The sequence below is a fragment of the Tyto alba genome, unplaced genomic scaffold, assembly GCF_018691265.1.
Source record: "Tyto alba isolate M040663 unplaced genomic scaffold, T.alba_DEE_v4.0 Super-Scaffold_14, whole genome shotgun sequence".
NCBI classification, from domain to species: domain Eukaryota; kingdom Metazoa; phylum Chordata; class Aves; order Strigiformes; family Tytonidae; genus Tyto; species Tyto alba.
In genome coordinates, this window is record NW_024881276.1 from 36,275,325 (window position 1) to 36,300,788 (window position 25,464).

Sequence of the window (25,464 nt, forward strand, 5' to 3'; positions counted from 1 at the left end):
GTTTGCTGTTACAGAAGACCGTAGTATGAAGACAGCATACTCTGTATTCTGATAGCACAACTAATGCCATCAGTTCTCTAGGTAAGTACAGAGCATTGGCTAAGATATTGAAACAACTACATACTTCAGAAGCTGCACCTTAATCTGTATAGTAGATAATGATATACATCTTTCTGCTCTCTCAGTTAACTATACTGTATACTTTTCAGGTTGGTATTTCAACATGTGGAAGCCATTAAAGACCACAGAAGTTTCATAATGCTGTAGGTATATATATAGGTTTCATAATGCTGTGTTGATGTTGTGATATTATGACAAAAATTCTCATCAAAAATCAGGTCTTTCTGTGCTACTCAGTGGTCCTCACTTTTGGGGCACCAGTAGCACTCTGGCACTTCCCAAAATTTTTCACATAATGTTATATACCAATTAGCCAAAAGTTTAATGAAACTTTTACTCAAGCAACATGAGACTGCAGATGACTTAAGATGGTTTTCAGTAGACCCCAGTTTGGCTGCTGTAAGGCTTTCATAACAACTGCATAAGTATTTGTAATAAAAGGAAGACCAGAGTTTATAGGTTGCAAAAATACAAGGAGTAGAACAGCCAGATAAATAGCACTGGTGAAGAGAATAAGGAGTAGAGAGCACAATGGCTGCATTTTATGTGTTCAGGTCAGCGCAACAGCTCTAGGCAACAGTGCAGAAGTAAGTCTTGGGTAAGATAACAGCATGGACTAATTCTTTTAAAGTTTGCAAGGAACTTCCAGCAAAGGAGTAGGTTTTTTGTGAAAAGGCCAAAGGTGACTGTGTGAGAAATACACTAATGAGACAGTGAAGACTAGTATTACTGACAGAGAGTACATGAGGGCTGATGCTCAATGCGACAATAAAGCTGATTCAGTACAGAGTCAATTGATCAGAAACTTTGAAGAGGACAATGAGTATGCCTTTGATGCTGATGAAACGGAAAGCCAGAAGAGAGACATAGACATTATGTCAGCAAGGAAGATAATCCTCACAGTGCGACTATGAATGAGCTTTCGGAGAACACAGTGGAAGTCACAGGAGTCAGAGAGAGAAGCTGGTAATAGCTGAGGTGTGAAGTGACAGGGGTGCTGAGACAGTCAACAAGGCTGAATCTTCTAACTGACATATAGGAAGAAACAAGATACTATAGACACATTCTTCATGTATAGATCCAGAGAGACTGCTATGGTGCAGGCAGTATTCAAATTGAAGACCCAAATGACTGGAAGGGCAGTGTGGCATTCACAGTAAAAAGAGGGAGAAAAAGAGTTTTGTGAGAGAAAAAACAGGACCTGAATGTGCTGTGCCAAGTGTAGGCTGTGATAGCTTCCCTCAAGGAGGTGGCAGAAAGGTACTGATTTTAACTGGGTGTGGAAAGACAGGCCAGCAATAGAGGTGGAGAGCTGTGAATCACCAGAATAAGATATGAGTCAATGCCAAGTTCATGGGTAATAGAACTAAAGACAAGGCTCATGGCTGTGAGGACTTAGGGGATGCTTTACAAATCACGATTAAAAGCTGATTAACAAGAATCAGCTGCTTTAAGATAAATAGCCAAGACTTAGAAGGCACGTTGGACTAAACCCAAAAGCCAGTAGGAAGTCTTGATTTTAGAAAGGATGGAATGACTTGCACTAAGTCAGATGATACTGAGAGGTCAAGGGAGATTAAGGTGGAATAGAAGGACTGAGATTTGGGCAGGAAGAAGACATGCTCAGCTTTGGACAGCACTTTCAGTGACTTGTAGACATCCACAACTTTGTAGATTGTTGTGACAATCAAAGACAAAAACAAGGCTGTTCCAGAAACAAGGCTGTGGCAGTAGACAACACATTCAGTTAACCTTGAAAGAAGAAGTGTAAAGAGCTTTAAAGAGCACTGTTGATCATTAAGGGGCAAGAGGCATTGTAAAGGACATTTAAATCTACGGATGAAAAAGGAATGCATAAATGCCACTTAGAAATTAAGTGCTATTTCATCATTATAATTAATCAATTAGATCTTGTTAGGATTAGGAAATCTTGTATGTTCTTCTGAATAGAAAATCAGGATAAACTAGTTACTAGAAGTCTTTTATCAGAACGTGAAGTCAGAGGAGTCACCTCCCTTCTCTGTCTCCCATTCATGACTTGTTTGAATACCCATATACTGATTTATCATGTCTCTGATCCACTGTAGCCAGCAACCTGCTATAAGCCTTTGTTTATAAGACAGAAATTGTTGCTCCACCCACACGTGCTGTGACTCAGTAGTAATTTTAGGTTGGCTCAGTTTCCTCCATTTTGTGGCCTATTAAAAGTGCACAGTTGCAGATATGTTTTTCGAACCTCAGAAAATACAGGACATGATTTTCCAAGGAATATTTTTTCACATTAGCTGGATATTTAATTTCAAGGGCCAATCATGAAGCCAAAAAACTTAACAATGAACAACCTCTCCTTTTCTATCTGTTTAGTGAGATGATATCTGTTAATTAGATCAGTGGTATCGTGGCTTGCTTTTAAAATTTTCCTTAGCAGCGTCTCTTCAAGTTCGGTCCCGAGTTTACCAAGTGTCCAGAACAGCCCTTCATCTTCTGTCACTGGTTAATAAGCAAAAATAAATTTCCACAGGAGAAGATCTCAGTTGAATGAGATTTGCTTCAGTGAGTGCAAGAAGAAAAAGGTATAAGAGATAAAGACTGGTCGTGTGCCATAGTGTAGACAGGAGTGTTCTACAGAACGAGCAGTGGAGAAACTGCATGGTTTCATATCGCAGAACAGGACAGACGTAGAAGGAAGGGCCTGGAGGAAAATGATCACAAGGGGAAGAAGAGAAAAACAAAAAAAGGCAGGAAAAGAAAGACTTAGTCTGTCTTTACCCACGTATTCATGCAGTTGGCCTAAACAGACTCTACTACTGCTCTCAGCTCCTCCTGCCATCTTGACACAACCCCTGCTGTACCACAATGAATGAATGGGCAATCGTGCAGTCAGCTGGACAGGAATCTGACTGATAAGGGTTACTTTTCAGCACATAACCCAGTAAAAACAAAAATAATAATGTAAAAAATGGATAGAAACAGGGAATACTTCAACTGGCACTGCTGACAAAAAGAGGATCGTGGGATCATAACCTGGAGGAAAGATACAGCAAAGGGACTGGATAAATGAACAGAACTAGGAGCAAGAGATAAAACTGGTGATGTGACCCAGAGTTTGATGCAATTTCAGACTGCTGGAAGGTCAGTCACATTCCCACCCCAAAAACCCTTACATAAAATCTAGAAATAATGTATCTGAATATATAGTAATTTCAATGAGCCAATCAAGAAAAGTTTTGAGGTTTCTTTTCAGTTGGTGGTTTTTTTTTTAACTTTTGGATCATCTTGGTGACTCATTTCACCTTGCAGCAGTCATAAGATCACCAGACCCCACACAAAGGAAATGGCAGGGAGTGGGAAAGTGGAACTACCTCTCTTCAATTAGGTTTTATACTACACAGTAAGGGAGCTAAGACTAGTCAATAAAGGTTTAAAATAATACATTATAGCAATGGTTGCACACTGAGTGAAGTCAAAGGAGGACTGGAAAAATAAGAAGAGATAACAGGTCACAAAATAGAAGAGTAAAGATAGGAGGTACAACAAAGTATTTGTTCAGTCTTCCAGAGGTGAAAGACAAAATAAATTATGAAAGGTTAAATACCAGAACAAGACATCTGTAAAAAAAGAAAGCAACAAGTAAAAGAAACTAGGAAAAAAAAAAACAAAAAAAAACAAAAAACAAAAAACCCAAACAAACAGAAGAGTTGGAGAAAATACATGGGTTTAGCTGCAGAGAGAGCTGCCTACAGAAGATGAACATCTGCCAGAGTGCCTGGAAGAGCCCCAGTCGCCTGACCTACAGAGGGGAATAAGTATCCCCAAGCCCAGGGAGAGCAGAATGAAGAGAGCAGAGAGGGAAGAGAAGGAAGCCAGGCTGATTTTTAGATGCTTTCAGGGGGGGCAGACCTTCCTCACCTAGACTGTGAGTTTCAATTTCTTTATAAACTTTTCTCCTTTCCTGAGTCTCTTCTAATATACACACAGAAACCTACACAGAATCTTTCATTTGGGCAGTGCCAATCCTATTCATTATCTCCACTAAGGATTTGCTGCAGTATTTTTGATAAGCCCAAACAACCCCACCTCTCCCTGGACTCCTGTTTAACACTGTATTTTTCAGTAAAAATGTCTTTTAGCTTTAGAACTTGTAAATCTTCACTGAGGAAACTGGAACGAAGTATGTCTGTAAAATACTGACACAAGCCTTCATTTCTCATTTTTAGATATTTGGAGTTAAGATCCTAATGAAATGCGAGCCATGATTTCATGATACAGGGGCCAGGGTACTCATTTTCATCTGTGTGTTACCCCTTCAGCTACCTTCCCACCAGTGCTTATGGGGCTGTACTGTGAAGCAAAGGAGTGAATTGATCTGATGTAGAATTAATTTTGTTTCTTTTAAATCAGTGATGCAGTCCCTTATGTCATCTCACAAACACTGAATCACAGTGAGAAAATAGTGTGGGAACATGACCAAGCAGCTGTGGGAAGGTGAAGAAGTGGGAATTATTAAAACATGATCACTGCCAAAGCCTCCCTACAATGAAAATGCAAACTCAGTAGGGAAAAAGAAACACAAAAAGACAGAACAGATTTGTTTGCTACTAAAATAACTTTCTAATGTAAGTAAACTCTTAGCTAGAATAATGTGCACTGATGAACCAAGGGTCTCGAGAGGAAATACGTATGTGTATGTACACATATAAACCACATCATGGGCAGTAGTTAAGATTGCACAGACAATCTTCACCTTGGCATGTGCTAGGTCTTTTCATAACTTTGCACCTGGTACACTAGGTCTCTTTCACTGTTTTTATTGCAATGACCTCTATATTTTAGAGCAATTTTTTACAAGAAAAGCAGCTCAGTTACCAAGAGCCATACTGTCTCCCACATGTCATTTATTAACAAGATTCATTACTTTTTTTGCCATTGGATTTCACAGCTGCTGCTGCACTGTGGCGATGGGCTGTTAGACTCAATAGCCTTCAGATCTACATCAGATTCTGGAGGTGAAAATACTCCAATATTTATAGATTTTATAATCCTCTGCCATCATCTGTCCAGTCTCTCCTTTCTGTTTCAAAATATTCTACCCCACCCTTATGTCCTTTTTTCTGTCTTAATATTGCTTATGCAATAACATCAGGCTGCTGCGTCTTTGCCAGTCTTCACATATATCAAGGAAGCAGACAATGAGCGGACAAGGAATTGCAACCCCTCTCCTACATCCAGTCTCAGCCAATGGGGGAAACAATGTGAGCAAGATTTCAAGGAGATCTGGGATGACATATGCTCCATCATCCTCCAACAGAAGCAAATCTAAAGTTGACTTGCTACTTAAGAGCTGTGAAGGACAGAGCTCTAGCACAGTGTGGGTTTTCTTTCTTCTTTGTTTTTGGTAAAATTTAAGAAAATGCCCCAAGAAAATACAGTGAAAGAAATGATAAAAACTGTACGTTTTTACAGGAGTTTTCACAGGAGTTTCTGGAAGATTATTTAGCGCTTTCATAAATAATCCTACTTTGACACATAGGAATGTGTTGTACGTAATTTCCGTCAGTTGTGGAAATTCTCAAGACAACATGACCTACTAGTTGTGGCTTCATCTACAAAGTGCAAGCACAGACCTGGCTTGGTTTTATTTTCCATTCAGATTGTACTTACAGACTGTACTTGATATTTTCCATCTCGTCAAATATGTATACACGGGAATTTAAGAATGTTTCTCTCCTGTGGACTTTCTCCTTTCTCCGCCTCCTCTTTTTCCTTTCACCCACACCAATTTTTAATCCTGTTCAACAGTAACTTTCTTCTTTCCTTCCTCCATAGGTACATGAAGTGAAAAATAACAGCAACCCCCGAGGAGCAATTTTTATTTCCTAGAAAACTCAGAGTAATCCCATCCTGAGCCATGAAAGGACGCAGTGGCAATTCAGCACAGATTTGCGAGATCTGCACACACACCCGTGGCGGCAGATCTTGACCGTATTTCCCCCCCCCCCCCCCCGCCCCGCCATTCAGCAACTCCCCTCTGCCCCGTCTCTATCCCTATTCACTTTTTTGCACTTCTAGTAAAACCTAATCAGCACGAAACCCGAGCGCACGCTGTATTACACCGCACCAGCTAATTAAATGTAAATGTACGCTGGGACAACTGGAGCATTACAACCAAAAATCAGGCACAAGCACGACCCCGCTGCTTATCCCCCCCCCTACACCGAGCACCTCCGGGGCGGGGCGATGGGCGGGGTGATGGGCGGGGCGAGTGGCGGACACGCCCCCGCCGTGCCGGGGGGCGGGGCTGGCGCGGGGTTCCCCTCACCCCCCGCCCGGGGGAGGCACAGCCGCCGCGCTCCGGGAGAGAGCAATTGCTGCCGGGGAGCGGGGGGAGATCTCAGTCGCTGTGGCCGCGCCGAGGGGCGGGGAAGCGGCAGCCGCTCGCTCCTCCCGCCTCACCGCCCTTCGCTGCCCTCCTCGGAGGCGACGCCGGCCTCCCAGGCGCGGCGGAGCGCCGCTTCAGAGCGCACAGTCCCCCCCCCCGTCGCGTAGGAGCCGTGGTCTCGGCCGGAAGCGGCGGGCGGTGCCTGGCGCCGAGCTGAGGCGGCGGCGGCGGCGGCGGCCGAACAATAGCGGAGCGGGGCGGTGGCGGAGCGTCCGTGCCGCTGGTGCGCGGGCGGGGGCAGCGGCGGGAGTGGTGCGGAGCCTGAGGGATGGGGCTGGCGGGGGAGCGGGGCGGGAAGGGGCAGGCTGCGGGGGGAGGCGGCGGGAAGGCTCGGTCGCTGCCGGCCCCGCCGGGCGGGCTGCCCGCCGCCCGCGCTCTGAGGAAGAAACTTTCCCGGGGCGCTCCCCGCGTTGTTCCGCTCTCGGCCCGGCGCGGCGGGGCCGGGGGTTCGGCGGGGGCCGGGCCGCGGGGCTGCCCGCCGCCTCCCCCGGCGCGGGGCGGCCGGTGCTTCGCCTGGGTGGCGGCTGAAATAACGGTCCCGTCCCTTCTGTGTGTGTGTGTGTCGTGTGTTGTTCCCCCCCCCCCCCCCCCCCCCCCCCCCCAGGGCACTATGAACGAAGAGCAGTTTGTGAGCATCGACTTGGACGATGACAACGTCTGCAGCGTCTGCAAGCTGGGGACCGAGAAGGAAACTCTCTCCTTCTGCCACGTTTGTTTCGAGCTGAACATCGAAGGTAACGTTTCAATACCAGTCGTCTTGTGCGAACTTCGGTCACAGGCTGCTTGGCTTGGAGCTGAACGCAAACGAAACTGGTCGGAAAGCTTTCGTGAAGGCTTGGGTTTGAAAACGTGGAGGTTCGGAAAGTTTTCTTGCCGGCCAAACTAGTTTGTCAGGTTCCTAAATAGCTCGTTCCCAGTACAGGTGGGTGCCCTAGCCATCCGTCCTAGCTCCTGCTCCTCTAGATGTGAAGATGCACCCACTTCTGGAGAGCTCCTGAAATGCCCTAGTGCTAATTTCACCACCTGGTATTAGATCTCTGGTGTTAATTCAGATCAGGAGTTCATGTCCTGCCTTTATTCAGGGTTTTTGTTTAATAGTTACAGGGGTCAGTGTGTAAAACTTAACTGCATTGAAAATTTTAGAGCATAGTAGGTTTTATTGGAAGCAGATCAGTGTCTCACAAGAAGTAATCAGAAGATTATTTTTGGTTTTATAAGGCGATAATATATGTAATATTATAAAATGAGATACTTGTCAAAGGTTCTTAAAGTTTGCAAATTATGAAGTGGGAATTTCATCTATCTTTTAAAAGATTAATCTTGTAAGCATCATCTCTGGCCTCCAAAATGGTATTTTTAGAATTTTAAACCTTGTTTTGCTAAAGAATTTACCTATCTTTTTGTTGTTCTTCATGTATGAATCAAGTGTTGGGCATGAATGAGCAGATTAGTTATTTCCCTTTTTTAAGGCAAATAAGTTTTGGTTTTGGTTTGGGTTTTTATGTATAAATATTGTTGCTTGATTTTGAGGGCAACAAAGTAATTTGTTCCAGTTACATAAAGTGGTATTTGCCAATTGTATATGCGTATGACTACCTGGAGTAATCTTTATCAATATGGGGTTGAATATGAAGATCTTACATGAATAGACCTGTTTCTTGATGAGAGATAGCAAGATTTGCTGTGTCTCTGATTTATATGAGAGTATGCTAAAGGTCTTAAGATCAAGTCTTTCTGAGAGGAAAGTGCTATGTGTACCCAGTGATCTAGTTGCTTATTCTGAACCTTAGAAGCATAAAACTGACTGGAATGTAGGGAGCTGTAAGGATATGTGTTCCATGCACTGTTGCTCTTGTGCATCTGTCTTAATGCACATATACGTAATTGGCTTCTTACCCTACAGAAATCTGAAAAATACATTAGCAAATTGGAATCACTTTTAAATACCAACTCAGTTCTGTGTTTCAATTAAAAAAAAAAAGAAAGTGCTGCCTTTAAGGTCTTTGTTGCTACTAGAAGCAATATATTTTAATCTGAGCAATACTTTCATACTTCAGTAGTAATTTGCATGATTTATGCTTTTGTTTAGAAGAGACACGCTTGTGTATTTGTACTTTTTGGTAAAACTCTGAGCAACTGTGTAACATAAGACAACCTGTGAGTCTGTTCCAGTTTTCTTACTGCTTTAAAATTAAACGTTTCTGGTTCTTAATATGAAGTGGAGTTAAGGTGTTTCCCTCTTTAGGCTTTAAAATGAGAAAAAAACATACTGCCCTAATAAGAATTAAGTACTTTGGTTATGTTAACAATCTAGTTTTGGTCTGGAAGTGTTGAAACAAATAAACCAGGAGGCATTTAAAAATGGCTGTACGGTTTCTGTGCTCTGTTGTTTGAGATAAACTGTGGATTTGGCAAAGTTACTTATTATGAATATTACTTTATAAGATTATCATGTGTTTTAGCTTTTTTTTTCTGGGACTAAGTAGACTTGATAATAGTAAAGACTTAATCTGTGCAGCAGACTACTTCGCATAATTTTTGAATTTTTTGGTTAATTTTAAAACAAGACTGCTTGAACAGAATACTGTTGAAAGCAAAGCTCACCTGAAATTACATGAACCATTCTTTTGCACAGTAAAAGAGAAGTATTAGCATCTTTGATCATTATAAAATAAAAATATCTCAATTTGTGATATTCTGTCTTCTGCTAATCTTCAGGCTAAATGGGGCAGGGAGTGTGCCTTGAAACTTGTGGTTTGCGTTTGCTCTTACAGCTCACTTAGTTTGAGGATTCATGCTCAGGAAAGCAGAGTGGACTAAGCTACACATAAATACTTTATTGCAAAACTGGCTTTTGTGTCTGAAGGATCATTATCAGGTGATTTAGCACATCAGAATGCTAATGTGCTTCTTAAAATATGCAAAATATTTAAAATGTTACTTTAGTATTTCATATGTGAGAAATTAAGCTGATTCTGTACAGTGGTTTTAAAGTTCTGGATGGGGTTTAGAATGACCTGGTGATGTGGATCTGCTGGATATTGGCTTCTGTTTGCCTTGTACAGACAAAATGAACATCAGAGATAGTGTTGTTTCTCTGAGTAGGTGTTACAGTGGATTGAAACAGGAAGAGTTTTAAATTCGTATGTAACAAGATTGCATAAGCCAGGAAATCATGTGTTGTGTGTGTGTTTGAGACAAATTTCTCCTCCTCTAATTTCATTATGATATGACAAAGTGATTAACTGAACTCCGTTAGTAAATATATAATACTGACAACAGATCTGCAGTTATAACTGGAGGTTGGGGGGAACACACAAAAATGTGAGTGTGTGTATGTATAAAAGCTGTCTGTATGTTTATTTATATATCAGCAAAACAAAACCCTCTGCCTGAATATGGTGTCCCTACGAGCTGCTTTGAAACTCCAGTTATAGGGTTTCCGCATAAGAACGCGGTGCTGTAGAGTCAGACCTGGCTGTGCCCTAATTCTCCTGTCAGGAGGATGTAACTGTCCAGCCCGTGTTTCACAGGGCGCGCAGCGGCGGCTGGAGTGGTAAGCAGTGGTACTGCCTGTGGTGCTGCTTCGAGTTGTTTAGATATCTTCACAGGGAAATGCATTGTGCAGTGCAGACGTGTCCTTTGTTAATGCATGCTTTGTGGCCATCTGGAGAATGCCTGCCGAAAGCCCAGCTTCAGAAACTTAATACCTGAATGTTGTTGTTCAGACATCGGACTTGTCTCTGAAAGTTTCAAAGTTGAAAGTCTGTAATAATTACGCTTTAGCTTTACACTGTCATAGATAATGCATCTATCTTAGCCTGGTTTTATGATGGTATGTTTTAATGTAGAATTATTTAAAATTCTGAGTTTCCTGAAATTCAGGGGTTTGTAGCGGAAACAAAACCATAATAGAAGGGGAAAATCTGATTGATTGAGCTGATTTTTATTCACTCTTTTGCTTATCTAGTGCTGCCAACTATGATAACATCTTGGAGAATGATAGCTGACAAGCAGCGTGGCTTGCTTCCATTTCTGTTTAGAGTTGAACAACAGCTGAATAGCAAATGACAGTCTATTCCAGGTATTCTAATATAAAAGAACCGTACACTGCTAAGTACTGGGTGTCTATTCCCCTGGTTTGTGTTAAGATCGTTACATTTCCATGGTCCTTTAAAGTGCTGATAGACTCATAGCGTTTGAGGCAATTTCAGCATCAGGTTGGTGCATCCCTATCTCCAGGCTGAGGCAAAGATGCTATAAACAAATCTGTCTTATCTATCTGTCTTACTGCTTTTTTTCCTGTTAAGTTCTATAAAATCTTGTGTAATATCTTCACTCTGTGTTCTTTGTGTGAATCTTAATTAAAAAAAAAAGGGAGCAGTAAGGTTTAGTTGTTAAAATTTGTAAGCACTCAAATTTCACTTTTTTTCTTCTTGGACCCTACAGAAAAATGTCTCGCTGAAATAAAATGAGTTGTAAAGTGTAGCTGAAAGGATTGGAAACTGCTGTTTTAATTTCATTCTGTTCCAAAATATTACACATTCTTATTTTTTCAATGTCTGTGAAATAATAACCACTAAAATATATTATTTTGGCAACAGAAACTAAAAAAAAAAAAAAAAAAAATCGTTGCCCTTTAAGCTAGACAGATGAGAACTTGTTTCAAGGTAGCATTTGCAGTCCAGGGGAATGACTCATCTCTGCAACCTTGAATGGGCTTGTGGAACTGGCTGCAGTATCCAGTAAACCTCTCTAACTATGAATTCAAGTTCAAACATAGTTGGAGATGCTATTCTTAATCTTTTAAGTGCTGTATAAGTGCCACTGAATAATAGTAGAGCTGTGTGGCTAATTTTAAAAGTACATTTTTGAATTTTCTGTGGGTAAATTTGGGAGGTTTGTATGTGCAAACAAGTAAACTGAGCAGTTATGTTACTTACCTGTCATCTTCCAGAATACAGAAATGCTGTCTCCTGGCTTCCACTCTCTTCTAGGTCAGTTTGATTTTTCTTACAAAGTGTAAGACATCTTTAACATAGTAGTTCCTGTAGTAAAGTTTTCATCAGAATATATTGCCTTGTCTAATACAGTAGAAAACTCTCTTAGATAGTAAAGTAGTTTATAGGGAACATGAATTTTGAGAAGATGTTTAAAGGGTCAATTGGATCTCTGTTCTGTCTTATATAGTATGTCTTGGCTGTGTGCTACAATACAAATGAGCTAGTAGAAATGCAGTGGGAGATGATTTGTGTACATGCTTGACGTATGGAATGCACTGTCTTTATCACATGAAAGTGAGGAGAGAACTTTAATTTATGAACAAGGTAATACCTAGTCTTTACCAGGTGTCTGTTTTTGGAGGTTAATGAATGGCACTGGCCTTTTCCTTCTAGACAGTTTAATAAATCGTAAGATTTAACTCTCAAATGAAATTGCATACATACACTTAAAAATAATGGTTGGTGTTAAGTCTTGTCAGGCAGATATACTGGAGATATGTGTATCTAATGATCCCATTTTTCAGTGTTGCCAGAATTGTACAACTGAAAAATAGCAGTTTTCCTCACCCATTGCCATTTAGACGTGTGGATGACTGGCTGTTTTAGGTCATCCTGGCTGGTTTTATTTAGTGTATTTTGAACAGGTCTTGGGATCTGCTTTTCTGTTACAAGAACCTGCCTCTTTCGGTACTTTCAATAGGCAGACTAGTATGCAGCAGTGGCTTAAAATAGAGACATGAACATTTAATGTCTTGTGAAGCTTTCCCCTGTCTGCTGCAGGTCTTAGCCATGTACGCTCGGCAAACCAAACTTGAGCTCCTCTGATCTTGGTGTTCCTCGTGGACACGAGCAGACGCTCAGGAGCTGTGCCGTGAGCTGGCTAAACATCCCTCTTGGCAGAGCGATACTGCGTGCGTGCGAGGTGGGCAGCTGAGGGGAGCAGCAGCTGGAACGTTTGGGAAGGTGGAGTGAAAGCCAGGGCTCTTCAAGTAGGCAGCCATGGATTGGCACCCTTCCGGAGGGATCTTGCTTACTTATAGGATTAAAGGAAAGAACACAGGTGCCTATCACAAATCTTTCTCAAGTTATCTATTTAAGATGAGGTGAAGTGTGCCTGAGAAGTTTCTTCACTGACTGCGAAGGCAGTCTCTACTCCTAGCTAAAACCAGAGGTGTACCTTTTCTAAGTGTTCTGGCTTAAACAGATAATGTCACCCATGTTGCCAGTACTGCACAAATTTGTGTTATGAAGTGCATTCACTCTCCTTTGTCCTTAATAAGCACGTGTACTTTGCACACTTATGGAAGCTATGCGTACGGTGAATGCCAGCATTATACTGAGAAGGCAGCTTTTATTTTCCTTTTTCTATGGTCGGGTATAAATCTTACCCATACATTCTTTAAAGGGACTTTAATATGGATTTAATTTACTAATGTCAAAGTACAAACTTATAGTTGACTATTCACGTGTCTAGAAGAATTCTTTTTGCTTTTAGTTCACTCCATCTTAAATTCTGTTGTTTTTTTTTTTTTTTTTTTCCCCTCTTCAGCTACTCAGGCTAAGGTTATTCACCATTGCAAATATAATGAGTTTCCAGCATTGTATTATAAATTTCTAAGAAGGAAATGCAGACTTTCTTTAACATTATTTTCAAATGATGAAGCTGAAAGACCAAATAAGATTTTTTTTTAAAAAAGAATAACAAACAAATGGGGAAAAAAAACCCCAACCACTGTTGAAGATAAACAAGCAGGCTGATGATCACGGATTTTTATTTTAATTAAAATATTTGTGAAGAGATGTGAAGTAGTCTTTGTATTCAAGAGCATTCCTTTTTGAATTGAACTTACTATAATCTCCAAATAAGACAACTATTCTAGCCAATTTTAGATATGTGTGAGCAAACATTTCAGTTTAGTTCTGTATCTTTATCATGAAGAAAAGTTATAGATAGATCTCAGTGAATCAGTTGCAAAGGCAGAAATAGTCTTTGTAGACTTCTTCCCTTCAAAAAAAACCACCCCATAACTTTAATAAGATGGAAACTGATTTACTTTTAAGTACAAATGCTTTGAAATAGGGTAGAATTTGAGATGCCATTATACACCTGGTTAACGGTAAATACTCTCTCTGCTGCTTTGCAGTTACGACTAACGAAGTTACAGAAATGGGTACTACTTTTTAAATTGGCAGATTGCTAGTCATTCATTTAGAAAATCAGTTTGCAGTAGTGCATTAGGACTCATTATATTGAGAACTGTACCAGTATAGAGGAAGAATTTCTGCCTTGCATAGCTTACAAATTGAAATACTCACTTTTTTTTTTTTCCTAAATACTAGGCTTTTAAATAAGCAGCCCTGTTCTTACAGGAGCTCAACATTCAAAGATCTTGCTGAGTAAAATGATACCATTCATATTTCATCTAGCACACGTGGGTTACCAGAATTTGTGAAGCAAATAATGGATGGTAAATGCTCAGTTACATTCTTTTATTATTTGTCTTGAGGTTTGGTACCATCCCATGAATCTGGTTCACTTGAAGAATATCTCTGGCATAAGCTTGTTTCCTAATAGCATCTCCTGTCTTTAGTTAGATATGGTCTTCTAGATGTTACTGAATTTTTGTGGTTTTTTTTCTCTGCAGATGAAACTTTCCTGCTCTGGATAGTTGTTGGCTTTTTACAGTTCTTTTTCCTTCTCTAAAAAAACAAGTATGAAGGGTGGGATGTACTTGGACATATTCTACAATCCTATTCTTGGAACATAAGACAAGGGACAAATGTACACATACCTACAAGTGTGGGAAAAAAAATGTTGATGGTTGCATGAGTGCTGACTTGAAGAACAAGCCAAAAAATAAAATGGTTGAGATAGATACTGGCAAACAGGAATGTTGAGACAGAACTGAAACCATGTGAAAAATCAACAGAACTGATAATAGCTGTTTATCAAAATTATGGTATTACTTCTTGTAATGTACAGAAGTCTTACCTTTTATTTATCTCTTCATGTGTAGTGTTGAATAAACTAATGTGTCTTCTAAAACTGAATCATCTTTATACATCATTTGTTTGATCCATGCCAGTTTACCAGCTGGTAAATTTTTATGCAATTGTGATAAAGGAAAAAATATGAAGTAATCTGAGTGTAATACTGTTTTACGAAAAAAAAAAAAAAATCATCTTTCTCCCTCCTAAAGCTGATGGTATTGCCCACAACAGTAGGATTTGTGTCAAAGTAATGTACTCTTACTTGTTGTAATACTGGTATGTCATTACTAGTTTGTGCTGGCACAGCAGCTGCTGTGAACGTGCAGCTCTTGGGATGCAGTTCCAGAAAGTTAGTGGCTGATGTTATTCACATTCTCTGTATAGGAAAGGACTAATTGTCACCTTAATACAAAAGAAAGATTGAGGGTTGTTTTGGGTTTTTTTTTTGTATGTGTGTGTTACGATAGAAATCCAAACTAGTCATGTGAAAGCTGAAGCAAGTCTGTTAGTAATTCTGTACAAAACCAAACCGGTTTTGTACGTTTTCTGTTCCTTACTGTATTAAAGAGCATTTAGATAGACCCTTTTGGGGTTTTTTTGGTGGAGTTAAGAGACAGGGAAGGATGTAAATACTGGTCTGGAGCAGGGGGTTGTTATTCTATACTGGAAGTGTTTTGTAATAACTTGCTCTATATTCAGAAATAGTGACATTATGGTTAACGTGGCATAGAAATAGCAAAACTTATACTTTCGAGGTAACATTTTTTCCTTCTGTAATAGTTGCTAATTTCAGGCATACCCGATATTACTGAGTTTGGATAAAATAGATTTTTATAAAATAGAGCAGCATACCTCTGGAGTGGGGAAGTTAACAATGTTCAGAACTCTTCAAAGATAAATTTGTCAGAAGAAAAGACTTGAGTAACCTTGAGCTTATAGCTTAGACATAAAAATCGGATGGGGCTTCATAAAGTCATGCTTCACTTGTTCTTTTTTTGTATAACTGTGTGTTACTTGTTTTGTGTGGTCTCACACACTTGTCCTAATGGACAAGTAGTATGTTATTCTCATGGAAATAATGAAGCAACCTCAAAGGAATTTTTTTTTAAGTGAGACTGCAGTGTTCTATTGCTTGTTATGCAGGTGTTTTTGTTTGCCCCAGAATTGACATTTTGTATGCATGAGTAAATGTAGTCTGATCTGCTGCTTTGGATGTGCCAGGCAGAGGACCTAGTTGCAATAGGCCATGCCTCTAGAACCAGCTCGGGGAATATTTCATTAAGCTTGCAAGATTGAGCTTTTTCTGTTTTTTAATAGAAACAGTGCAGTAGTTCTGTCCCTAGTTTTGGTGAAGGAGGGGATGCAGGGGAGAATAAGAAGTAAAAACTTGCTAGGTAGTTTGATTTCTGAGTTGGGAGAAGGGTGGTATCTTGAGAGCAAAACAGACTTTGGTACCTATTAGCAGCTGTGGACTAGAAACAGTTTGTGCAAAACCGTATTTGTCCTAGATTTACTAACTGTGCTTTCTGCAGTTCCCTTGCCTCTTCTTCACAAAATCTTCAAATATTTTCTTTAGACAGGATTATTTTGTCCTGTGATCAGAAGGCATTTGAGTCACTCATTCTTCTTATTGTCAAGTTGTTAGATGGGTTCCTGAGTGTTATTGTATAGAAAATTGTGTAAAACTTCTTTCAGCCAATCTGATGATGTTTTCTGTAAGTAGAATAAACTGCTGTAAACATCAGCAGTATAGCATGTTGAAGAATCACTTGAGTAAAGCAAATAACATTGCACAAATCAGTCTGGTTTTGTAGGGTTTGCAGTGTTGTGAATATACACCCTATAACTTCAATTGACAGTGTTTGCTCTTCCTTGATGGCTTAAAGATTTAAGAATTTCCATCATGCTACTTGTGTTAAGCAGACCTGCTATATTTAAACTGTACTGGTACGTCATGAAAACAAATGACTTGTCTTTCCTCGTTTCCACTGGAAATGTTTTGGGTTTTTTTTTTTTTTTTAAATGTCTGTGGAGATAGGGAAAATAGCCTTGCAAGTAGGCAGTAGATCATGTAAAGCTTAAGAAAAGTTAGTGAATATCTGTTTGCTGGGAGAGGTTGAAAGATATTTTGAGGTTGTGCTGGGTTTGTGGTAGCAGGGGAGGGGGCTACAGCGGTGCCCCCTGTGAGAAGCTTCTCGAAGCTCCCCCCGGCTCCAAGCTGGACCCACCTCTGGCCAGGGCCAAGACAATTAGTGATGGTGGCTGTTCATAGGCAGAAGGAGTGTCTGCTTTCATGACCTTACCTTTCTCCCCTGCTGCTAAGAACAAAATTAATTCCACTGCTGTTTTCTTGCATTTTCCAGTCGTCTTGTCATTTTGCCCCATAAATTCTGTTCATACTCTTGCAAATTCAACCAGAACATTAGTGTTCTGGAGTTTCTATGCTGTCCAAAGAGTGGAAAATTAAAAAATTATAATGGCTACTCTCAATGGTTGAACTCCTCATCTTGAAACACCAGTTACCAGCAAGTGATATAATCAAAATAAAGTGCTTGGATTTGTTTTCACTAGTTTAATGTTAAGAATTTTACCTTTGCAGCTTAACTTTGAGAGTAGTTTGGGATTTTGCAGAATTTAATCACTTAAAAAAACAGTTTATCATTTGGGGTGGGGGACTTAAAGTTTACCAAAAGAATGTAAGAGGGTAAGTCAGATATAACTGAGAATTGTTATAACATGTAGTTTTCTGCTAATTGCTTGTTGAAGTCTCTATTATCAGATTGTTACCTATTGCATTCCATGGCTTTTCTTTTAATTTAAGCACTTTTATATACTTCTGTGCTAAAAGGTGAAATGGCTGCTGCTTGGTTCATGTCACGTAGTTTCAAAGATCAAATTACATTAACATATGTTGATTTAAATATTCTGGCTTTCGTAAGCATTGAGCACTTGCAACCAGTGATTCACAAGTATATTATTTGTTCTTTGCAATGACTTGTTTGACAGAATTGTTTTTCATTATATTGGGAACCTCCCAAGTAGTACACTGGGTGTTGAGATAAATGTCGAACTGTTTAATATTCTGGACTTGGATACTGAATCTACTGCGTAGGTGAATCTGGAGGAAAATAAATATCCACTGAAGTAGCAGAAAGTAATTTTGTACTGGAATACTATTAACTTTCTGAAATAGTCATTTCTCATACCATCTGCGTTCACTCAGCAACTGTAGGTCCCCACAGATTGTTTCTTTTTAACATGTCAATCACTATCAATTACTTGGAGGTTTGAGTAAGTTACCTGCTGTAGCTGTCTGAATAGTCTTTGAAGGAGGGCAAACAAAGAGGAGAATAAGCATCCATCTCACATAAAGCTAATTTCAGGACAGTTTAATGTTGACATGTGTCAGCAGTATTAGAACTTGCTTCTCTAGCTAAACTACAAGCTGGTACCAATGCAAAATAATAAGCTAACACTGAAGTCAGAATTATGTTTGACCACTTGGATGACACAAGCTTGCACACTGCAGTGTATGTTGAGCAGATGGCTCATAATGTTATCCACAGAAGATGAGTGCATGAATGACTACTCTCAAAATGCTCTTCAGTATTGTTCTGCAGCACTTTCTGATACGTAGTTGGGATTATTTTACTTCTACAGTTTGTACACTTGTGTATAGGTGTGATGCCATATGTAGAGTTAGCAGATTGCTTCATCTGCATTATCATCCAAGAGACAAACGCAGCTAATCTGTAAATCCTGCACTAGAGATTGCTGTGTGCAAAACACTTTGTATGATGGAGACTCAAGACCGAGTAGAATTTAAAAAAATTTAGAGTATCACATATCCTTGTTTACTTCAGTGATTAGACTGTTAATAGGAAAGCATCAGTTAAGTTTTTGTTTTCTTGGTTGCTTGTGAGATAAAGGTTTTGAAAAATTAGTTCAGTATACAGTAATTGAACTTTATTCTGTTGTGTCTTTACAGGAGTACCAAAGTCAGATCTTCTACATACAAGATCTTTAAGGGGGCACAGAGACTGCTTTGAAAAATTTCACTTAATAGCAAATCAGGACTGTCCACGATCAAAGCTCTCTAGAAGTCCATATGCAGAAGTAAAAAATATCTTGAGCAAAAAAATTAACTGGATCATACAGTATGCACAAAACAAGGATTTAGACTCTGATCCTGAAAGCTCAAAAACATCCCAACACCAGCTTTTTAACTTCAGGCATCAGACTAATAGAAAACTACTCCCACAGTTTGACTCTCCAGTACCGAGATACTCTGCAAAATGGATAGATGGGAATTCTGGAGGCATCTCAAGCTGCTCACAGAAGCTTTTGGAACAGAGAGAATCCACTGATTTCAGACTGGGTGTGTTACAAGAAACAGGTGCTACCTTCCATTGCAGCAGTGTTTTGTGGTCTAATCACAACCAAGTCCAGAAAGCTGAAAAAGCTGAAGGTGATTCACTTGGCAGTGTTCATAGAAGGCATCCTCAGTACAGCAAGGAAGAACGTAAGTATATATCTGTTTACACACAACTTAGTAAGCAAGGGGCAACATCCAGCTTTTAACAGTTTGGAATTACTGTAAAATATGTGAAGTAGAATGCTACATGGCTGAGCAAATAGTGTGGAGGGTTTGGTTGGTGTGGGGGTTTTGGTTGGTGGTTGTTTTTGTGTTTTGGGGTTTTTTTGTTTGTTTGTTTTGCTTTGTTTTGTTTTTAATTTTCCTGTTAGTTATACCCCAGTGCAGTACAGGACATGCCTAATTTACACAAAAAAGTTACTCTTATGGTTGGTTGTAGTCACTTCACTATGTCAGTCCTGGCAGTTGCACAGACCTGCCTGGGGAGATTAGTAAACTCCTGAAAATAAGGATCACTTTAAACTTGTGCAGTGCCTGGAGTCACGTTTTACAAAGAGCTGCCCTAAACAATAGGAAAAATTAGAGGTAAGGTAGCAGAGCAAACTTGTGAAACAATATAAAAAGTTAAAGATTCTTAGTAGTAGCAGATTTTCTTTTGTGCATTTTACTAGATTTTTTTTTTTCTTCCATTTATTGAGCATAAGAAAATGGGAAGGCCTTTATGCTACCATGTCCTCTTAAAGGCTGTGGCAGTAGACCTGAGCAAACTTTTGATGACTGGTGATACTGAAAGCAGCAGAATAATAAGTTTTTTCCATTATTTCAGAAGGTCACTAGAAGAAGTCACTAGAAGAAACACGTAGGATATTGTAGTGTCTCTGGAATCAGACTATATGAAATGTGTTAATACTAAGTTCCTAGAGATCTCTGCAGTTATGATCCTGCTTTTAGAACAGTGCCTGGTCCTAAACTGGAATATATCCACTCTTACTTTTGTAGATAAGGAAAGTAATTGGAAAGGGTTTATGAATTTCAAGAGTCCTGAGAATTAAGACAAAGCTGGTAAAATATTCAGTGGAAAACTAGGTGATGAAAAACAAGGTAATAATGAAATTCAGAATGTTGGAAAACAGAGTAAGAAAGAGGTACTGTAAAAAGTTGGAATCTGTTTCTTTAGGCTCCCATTTTTTTATCCAAACTAACAGGCCTGTCCTTGCAAAGTTCAGTCATTTCTCATTCTTTATAAAAGGATTTCATTTAACTGCTGTATGATGCTTCAATATTGCATTTGTAGTGAATTAGTAGTCTTAAAGCCATAAATCAAAATGGATATGCTCTGCTGTTTGACCACCTGTCCTCTGAAGTCATAAATTGGGATTACATAAATCAGGACAGCAGTTAACAGAGGAATTATGAAAGCTTGACCTGGTTTGTGGGGGTTATCTAACCAAAGTTAGTGACTTAAAATTTATCTCTCTGATCTCTGACTTTGGGACAGGGGAGCACAAAACTGTTTTGAGCACGGTAACAGATCTTTCTTCTGTTATGACTGTATAATGCACTTTTGAGGCAGTTTTGCTTTGTATTATAAGAGTGTTTAACCTTTTTGCAGTATTTAGCTTTAAAAGACATTCATTTGGAGACTGATTTATGTAAAGCTTTTATTAGAGGAAAACTTAGACTTTCTCTGCCAGAATCAGTTACCACCTTATTGCAATACCTCCACTGTAATGACATAGCAGTCTACTAAAAAATTATTGTTAATGTAACGGTATGTATTTTGGTCAATATTTCTTTATAATTTACCTCAGCTGTGGTTGGAATAATATTTTATCATTTAAGTTTGGTGTTCTGTTCCTTTTCCTTTTCCCTTCTGTATCTGAATTGTGTGACATGAAACAGTCCTGTACTGATACACACACACACATGAAATGTGTGGACCTGCCTATGTGCTACAGTTGAAATGTTGATGCAAATAATGAAGAAATGGGAAGTAACATCCTAGCGCTAGGTATAAAAGGGGGAAAAAAATCTTGACATTTTTATATATATTATATTTTATATATTAATATATGCTTCCTATTAGGATGATGAATGTACACATAACTTGAGATACAGAAGGACTTTTGAATGATGCAGAGGATCTTTCAGTTCTCACTAGGAACATAGCAGAATAAAGTGAGAAGCAAATCTATTTTTATATGCAGGTCTTTGTATCAGACTAAGATTTTTCTTCATCATTTGTGACTAAGGTACTCAGTGGAAACTGTATGCATTATTATTATATGCATAAAGCACAAAATTTGATAGCCAAAACAGGTAGCTGCAGGCTGAAAATTCTGTCCGTAAGCTCTTTCCTGTAGTCTTGCAAACATAGCAGGGCTTACCTCACAAGTGGCTCCTTGCCCACATTAAACAGATGTAAAGGGGTTACACTGTGGAAACCGTGTTTTGCAGACAGAGGAAGGTGAAGTACTTAAAGGTGTAAAGCAGTTTACAAGAAATTCTGATCCTGGACACTACTGTTTTGAGGGCTTGAGTTTCCAGCTTTTTGACACTGAAGAGGAGACTTTCCTATGGAGTAAATTCTTGTCTATGTCAATGTAAGAGAGAGAATTTTCAAACTTGCCACAAATGACTGATAGATAACGTCTCTGACTTACTGCCATACCTCTGATTATTAGGATACAAATGACAACAATTTGAGAAAATAGGAGTCTGCTTAGGGATGCTTATGAGACTTCACTAGTAGTAATAACAGATTTTATTCTTACAGTGTCTATGATGACTCCTGGAGAGTTAAAGCAACTTAATGAAAAACTGCTCAAGCAAATCCAGGGTGAGAATTTTTCAGTACTCTTTGTTTTGGGTTTGTGTTGCTTTGTAGTAAAGAAAATCTTGTTTTTAAAAAGAAATTGTGATGGCTTTCATATCAGTTAAGTTTTGAACCGAAATCTCTATATATCATGCTTCCATGTAAAACAAGAAACTTTTAGATGCTTTTATTATGTAACTTCCTTGGGTGTTGCAAACTGGCACTTGAAGAATACAGTATTTTCTTTAGGTTTTTTGACTGGAACCATAGAGTCATTCAGCTTGGAAAAGACCTTTAAGATCATTGAGGCCAACAGTAAACCCAATACTGCCAAGTCCACTACTAAATCATGTCCCCAAGTGCCACATCTACATGTCTTTTTAAATACCTCCAGGGTTGATGACTCAACCACTTCCCTGGGCAGCCTGTTCCAGTGCTTGACAACCTTTTCAGTGAGAATTTTTTCCTAAAATCCACTCTAAACCTCTCCTGGCACAACTTGAGGCTATTTCCTCTTGTCCTTATCACTTCTTACCTGGGAGAAGAGACCAACACCCACCTCAATACAACCTCCTTTCAGGTATCTGTAGAGAGTGATAAGGTCTCCCCTGAGCCTCCTTTTCTTCAGGCTAAACAACCCCAGCTCCCTCAGCTGCTCCTCATAAGACTTGTGCTCCAGACCCTTCACCAGCTTCGTTGCCCTTCTCTGGACATGCTCTAGCACCTCAGTGTCTTTCTTGTAGTGAGGGACCCAAAACTGAACACAGTGTTCAAGGTGCAGCCTCACCAGTGCCGAGTGCAGGGGGACGATCACGGTCTCTGCTGGCCACACTATCTCTGATACAATCAGAATCGGCTTCATTTCAAGTTATAAACTGATCCACCTTGGCTCAGGTCACCTAAAACTATAGACTAGTGATCCTGTTCAGTTTACAATGCATACACCAAGCTACGCTGGAACCAGAAAAAGTGGTGGTTTTGTGCAGGAGCCCACTTAAATGTCTGTGCCTCTTTCATAGTGAAGTTCAGCACTTCTGCTTAACTCTGTGAAAAGTACAGGGACCAAGTGCGTTAACCTAATATTGTTCTTGCAGATGTGTTTGAGGAGCTGACGCAGCAAGTCCAAGAAAAGGACTCTTTGGCCTCAGAGCTCAACGTCCGTCATATTGCTATTGAGCAGCTGCTGAAGAACTACTCCAAACTGCCATGTCTACAGATGGGGCGAGCAGGGATGAAATCAAATGTCCCCATATAAAGGGAATGCAACTTCTATCCCCCTATAGAGCTAACTTTCCCTAACAGCTTTGATAACCATTAAGTACAGCTGCAGAGATATTTAGAAGCTTTTGAAGAAACCTGGGTAGCTTTTTCTTTGCATTTATAATCCATGAGAGGTCTTATTCCACTTTGGTTTTAACAAAAAAGGCAAATATTTTAGGTATTAAAATCTACTGTGATAAGGTTTATTCACACTTAGGGATTTTTTTTTTTCCCCATAACTACGCATGAGCCTTGAACTGAATTCTGTGTTTTGTTGATAATAAAATTGTTTCTAACAAAGAACGACCTGAAGCCTGTAAACCTGCCTCTTTCATATAGAAAAAAAATGAAAATTGGAGTTTTGATCATATCTGATCACGTTGCATCCAAGAGAGCTTTAAGGGGAGAACAGTATTAATAAAACTCATGTTTTCTTATTTATTATGAGCAATATTTTATTATTGAAATTTTATACTAAATAAATATCACTATTTTAGGTACTTTTCCAGATCTCTTTATAAAATGTCTGAATTACTCAGTGTAATGTTTATGCCTTGTGTATGATTGTTTATCCTTTTTCAGGTCTGTATCTTTCATGATACAATTTAAAATGAAAAAAGATCTAGTTTCCCAAAGAGAAGAATTCCACGTGTTAAAGAAAAAAATGTGGTGGTACATCACTTATTTTTATCAGCTTTATAATGGAAGAATTTTGTTCATGAGAGATGTTTTTTTTTAAAAAAAAAGCACAGCACTTCCTTTAAATTAAAAAAGAAAAATTTCCGTACTTTGGTTTTAACGCATAAAAGTTGAAGTTGTTTTATATGTGTGAAATTTTCAATGCTTAAAAATTACTTTGATGAAACTAAATAAATTTGTAATATTATATTATCTTGTTATGATTTTTTTATAAAGCTGGATCAGACTAAAGTGGTTTAATTTTGAAATGCAACTAGTAATGATATATTATAAAACAGAACAGCCTCTGCTTTTTTAAAACTTCTATCAGTCTACAGTACCGAGAAATCTTAGTTAATCTATGCCAAAAAGACTGTAGAGCTGTATTTGTGTAACAAAGTTGTTGAGTTGCACTGAAAAAGTCAAGGGTAGGGGGAGAGACTCTCCTGGCCCCTGGCTAAAGTTAAAGTCTTTGTGCTCTCTGATTTTATTATTTTAAGTGAAAACAGGGAGCAATTTATATAGCTGAGCTGAAGGAATGACTAGTGTGAAAGGTTTAGATTTGAGTTTAAAATCAAACTGAGAAGTAAGCTGAAGTTCAGACTAGATTTATTGATTGCCTTCCGTATAGTGATATCTGAACTATATAGGACAGGTTGATTAATTCTGCTGTTTTTCTGTAATGTAGTTCTGGAAGGGCCCTGAAAAGAGTTTGGAACAGATTGAGAGTATGCATGAGGGGGGACTTGAACTTGTCTGGGTATTTTGTGGTGCAGGAAGGGAAAAATCAGTAGTGTCATTGCTCGCGTACGTGAGTGGGCCTGTAAGTAAATATGCACAAGCCAATCACTAATTATAGTTGTCAGAAGATGGATTAATCTCCATGTGCCAGGCTGTTGTAAATCTTATTAATACAGTACTAAGATAACTGCAAGTTCAGGTGAGAGGAGAGATTCGGTTGTTCCTCTCATCTGTGGAAATGACTGGCATACAGTCTGAGTGAGGCTGGATCTGGAATTCCCCAGGTGTCTGATCAGACGGATGAGGGTCTTGATTTCACTTTGCTCAACAGTGAGGAGAATTAAGTTACATCTAACACTCTTGTGTTTGCTTTCGTGAGAATTAAAAGCACAGCATCTACACTTTTAAGTCCTTCCTACTACATTTTGAAGTATTTTACTTTTGTTGCATTAGATTAGGTTTTTGATCCAGGCAAGGTTAAGGAGGGCTCTTTTGTTTTTAAGAGGGATTATAATTAGGAAGGATAACTTTTGGGACACAAGCTATGGAGAAACAAAATTTTTTTATGCATTGCCCTCAATACGATTGTGTGTTGGGGGGAAAGGAAAGCATATGCCTAGCATATGTACTTAAAAGAAAATCTGGCTATAGAGCTTTATTTTCTTAACCTCCAGATGCAGAAGGGGTCAGCATGTACCTCAGCTGTCTGGCAGCTCTGAACTGGAGTTGCTGCTGCACATCTCAGTAGCCCTGAGGAGTTCAAGAAGATAGACATGACTGTTCTTGGTTTAAAATAATGTGCTATAAGAAAATGCTCCTACTGTCACATGTGTGGGATTTCTTTCCTCATTGCTTGCCTGACTTTCATTGGCAAATCTTTCTAGTATAATATTGCATTAAATTTGAGTTGTTTCTGTATACGAAATGTTGATTCTTAGGGTATTCAGATATGAGATGAGTGTATTTTGAGTAAGTAGTGAACAAGCTTTAACAAGGCAGAGGGGGGAAAGACTTGCATTTGCAAAACTGATATTTGAGGCTA

At 39.2% G+C, this 25,464-nt stretch overlaps 1 protein-coding gene across 2 annotated transcripts; it reads left to right on the forward strand.

The window, feature by feature from the left end:
* The first annotated feature begins 6,469 nt into the window (after positions 1-6,469).
* On the forward strand, positions 6,470-23,791 carry CUNH21orf91 (chromosome unknown C21orf91 homolog). Of its 2 annotated transcripts, none has more exons than XM_042788964.1 (5): positions 6,470-6,811; positions 7,164-7,293; positions 18,542-19,075; positions 21,705-21,767; positions 22,838-23,791. In XM_042788964.1, exons 2-5 carry the CDS (start codon positions 7,170-7,172, stop codon positions 22,996-22,998), a joined length of 882 nt encoding a protein of 293 aa, XP_042644898.1. In that variant the 5' UTR covers positions 6,470-6,811; positions 7,164-7,169; the 3' UTR covers positions 22,999-23,791. The 2 variants fall into 2 exon arrangements, with proteins under 2 accessions (XP_042644898.1, XP_032845697.2); XM_032989806.2 differs by having other exon boundaries at positions 6,470-6,782.
* The last annotated feature ends 1,673 nt before the right edge of the window (positions 23,792-25,464 follow it).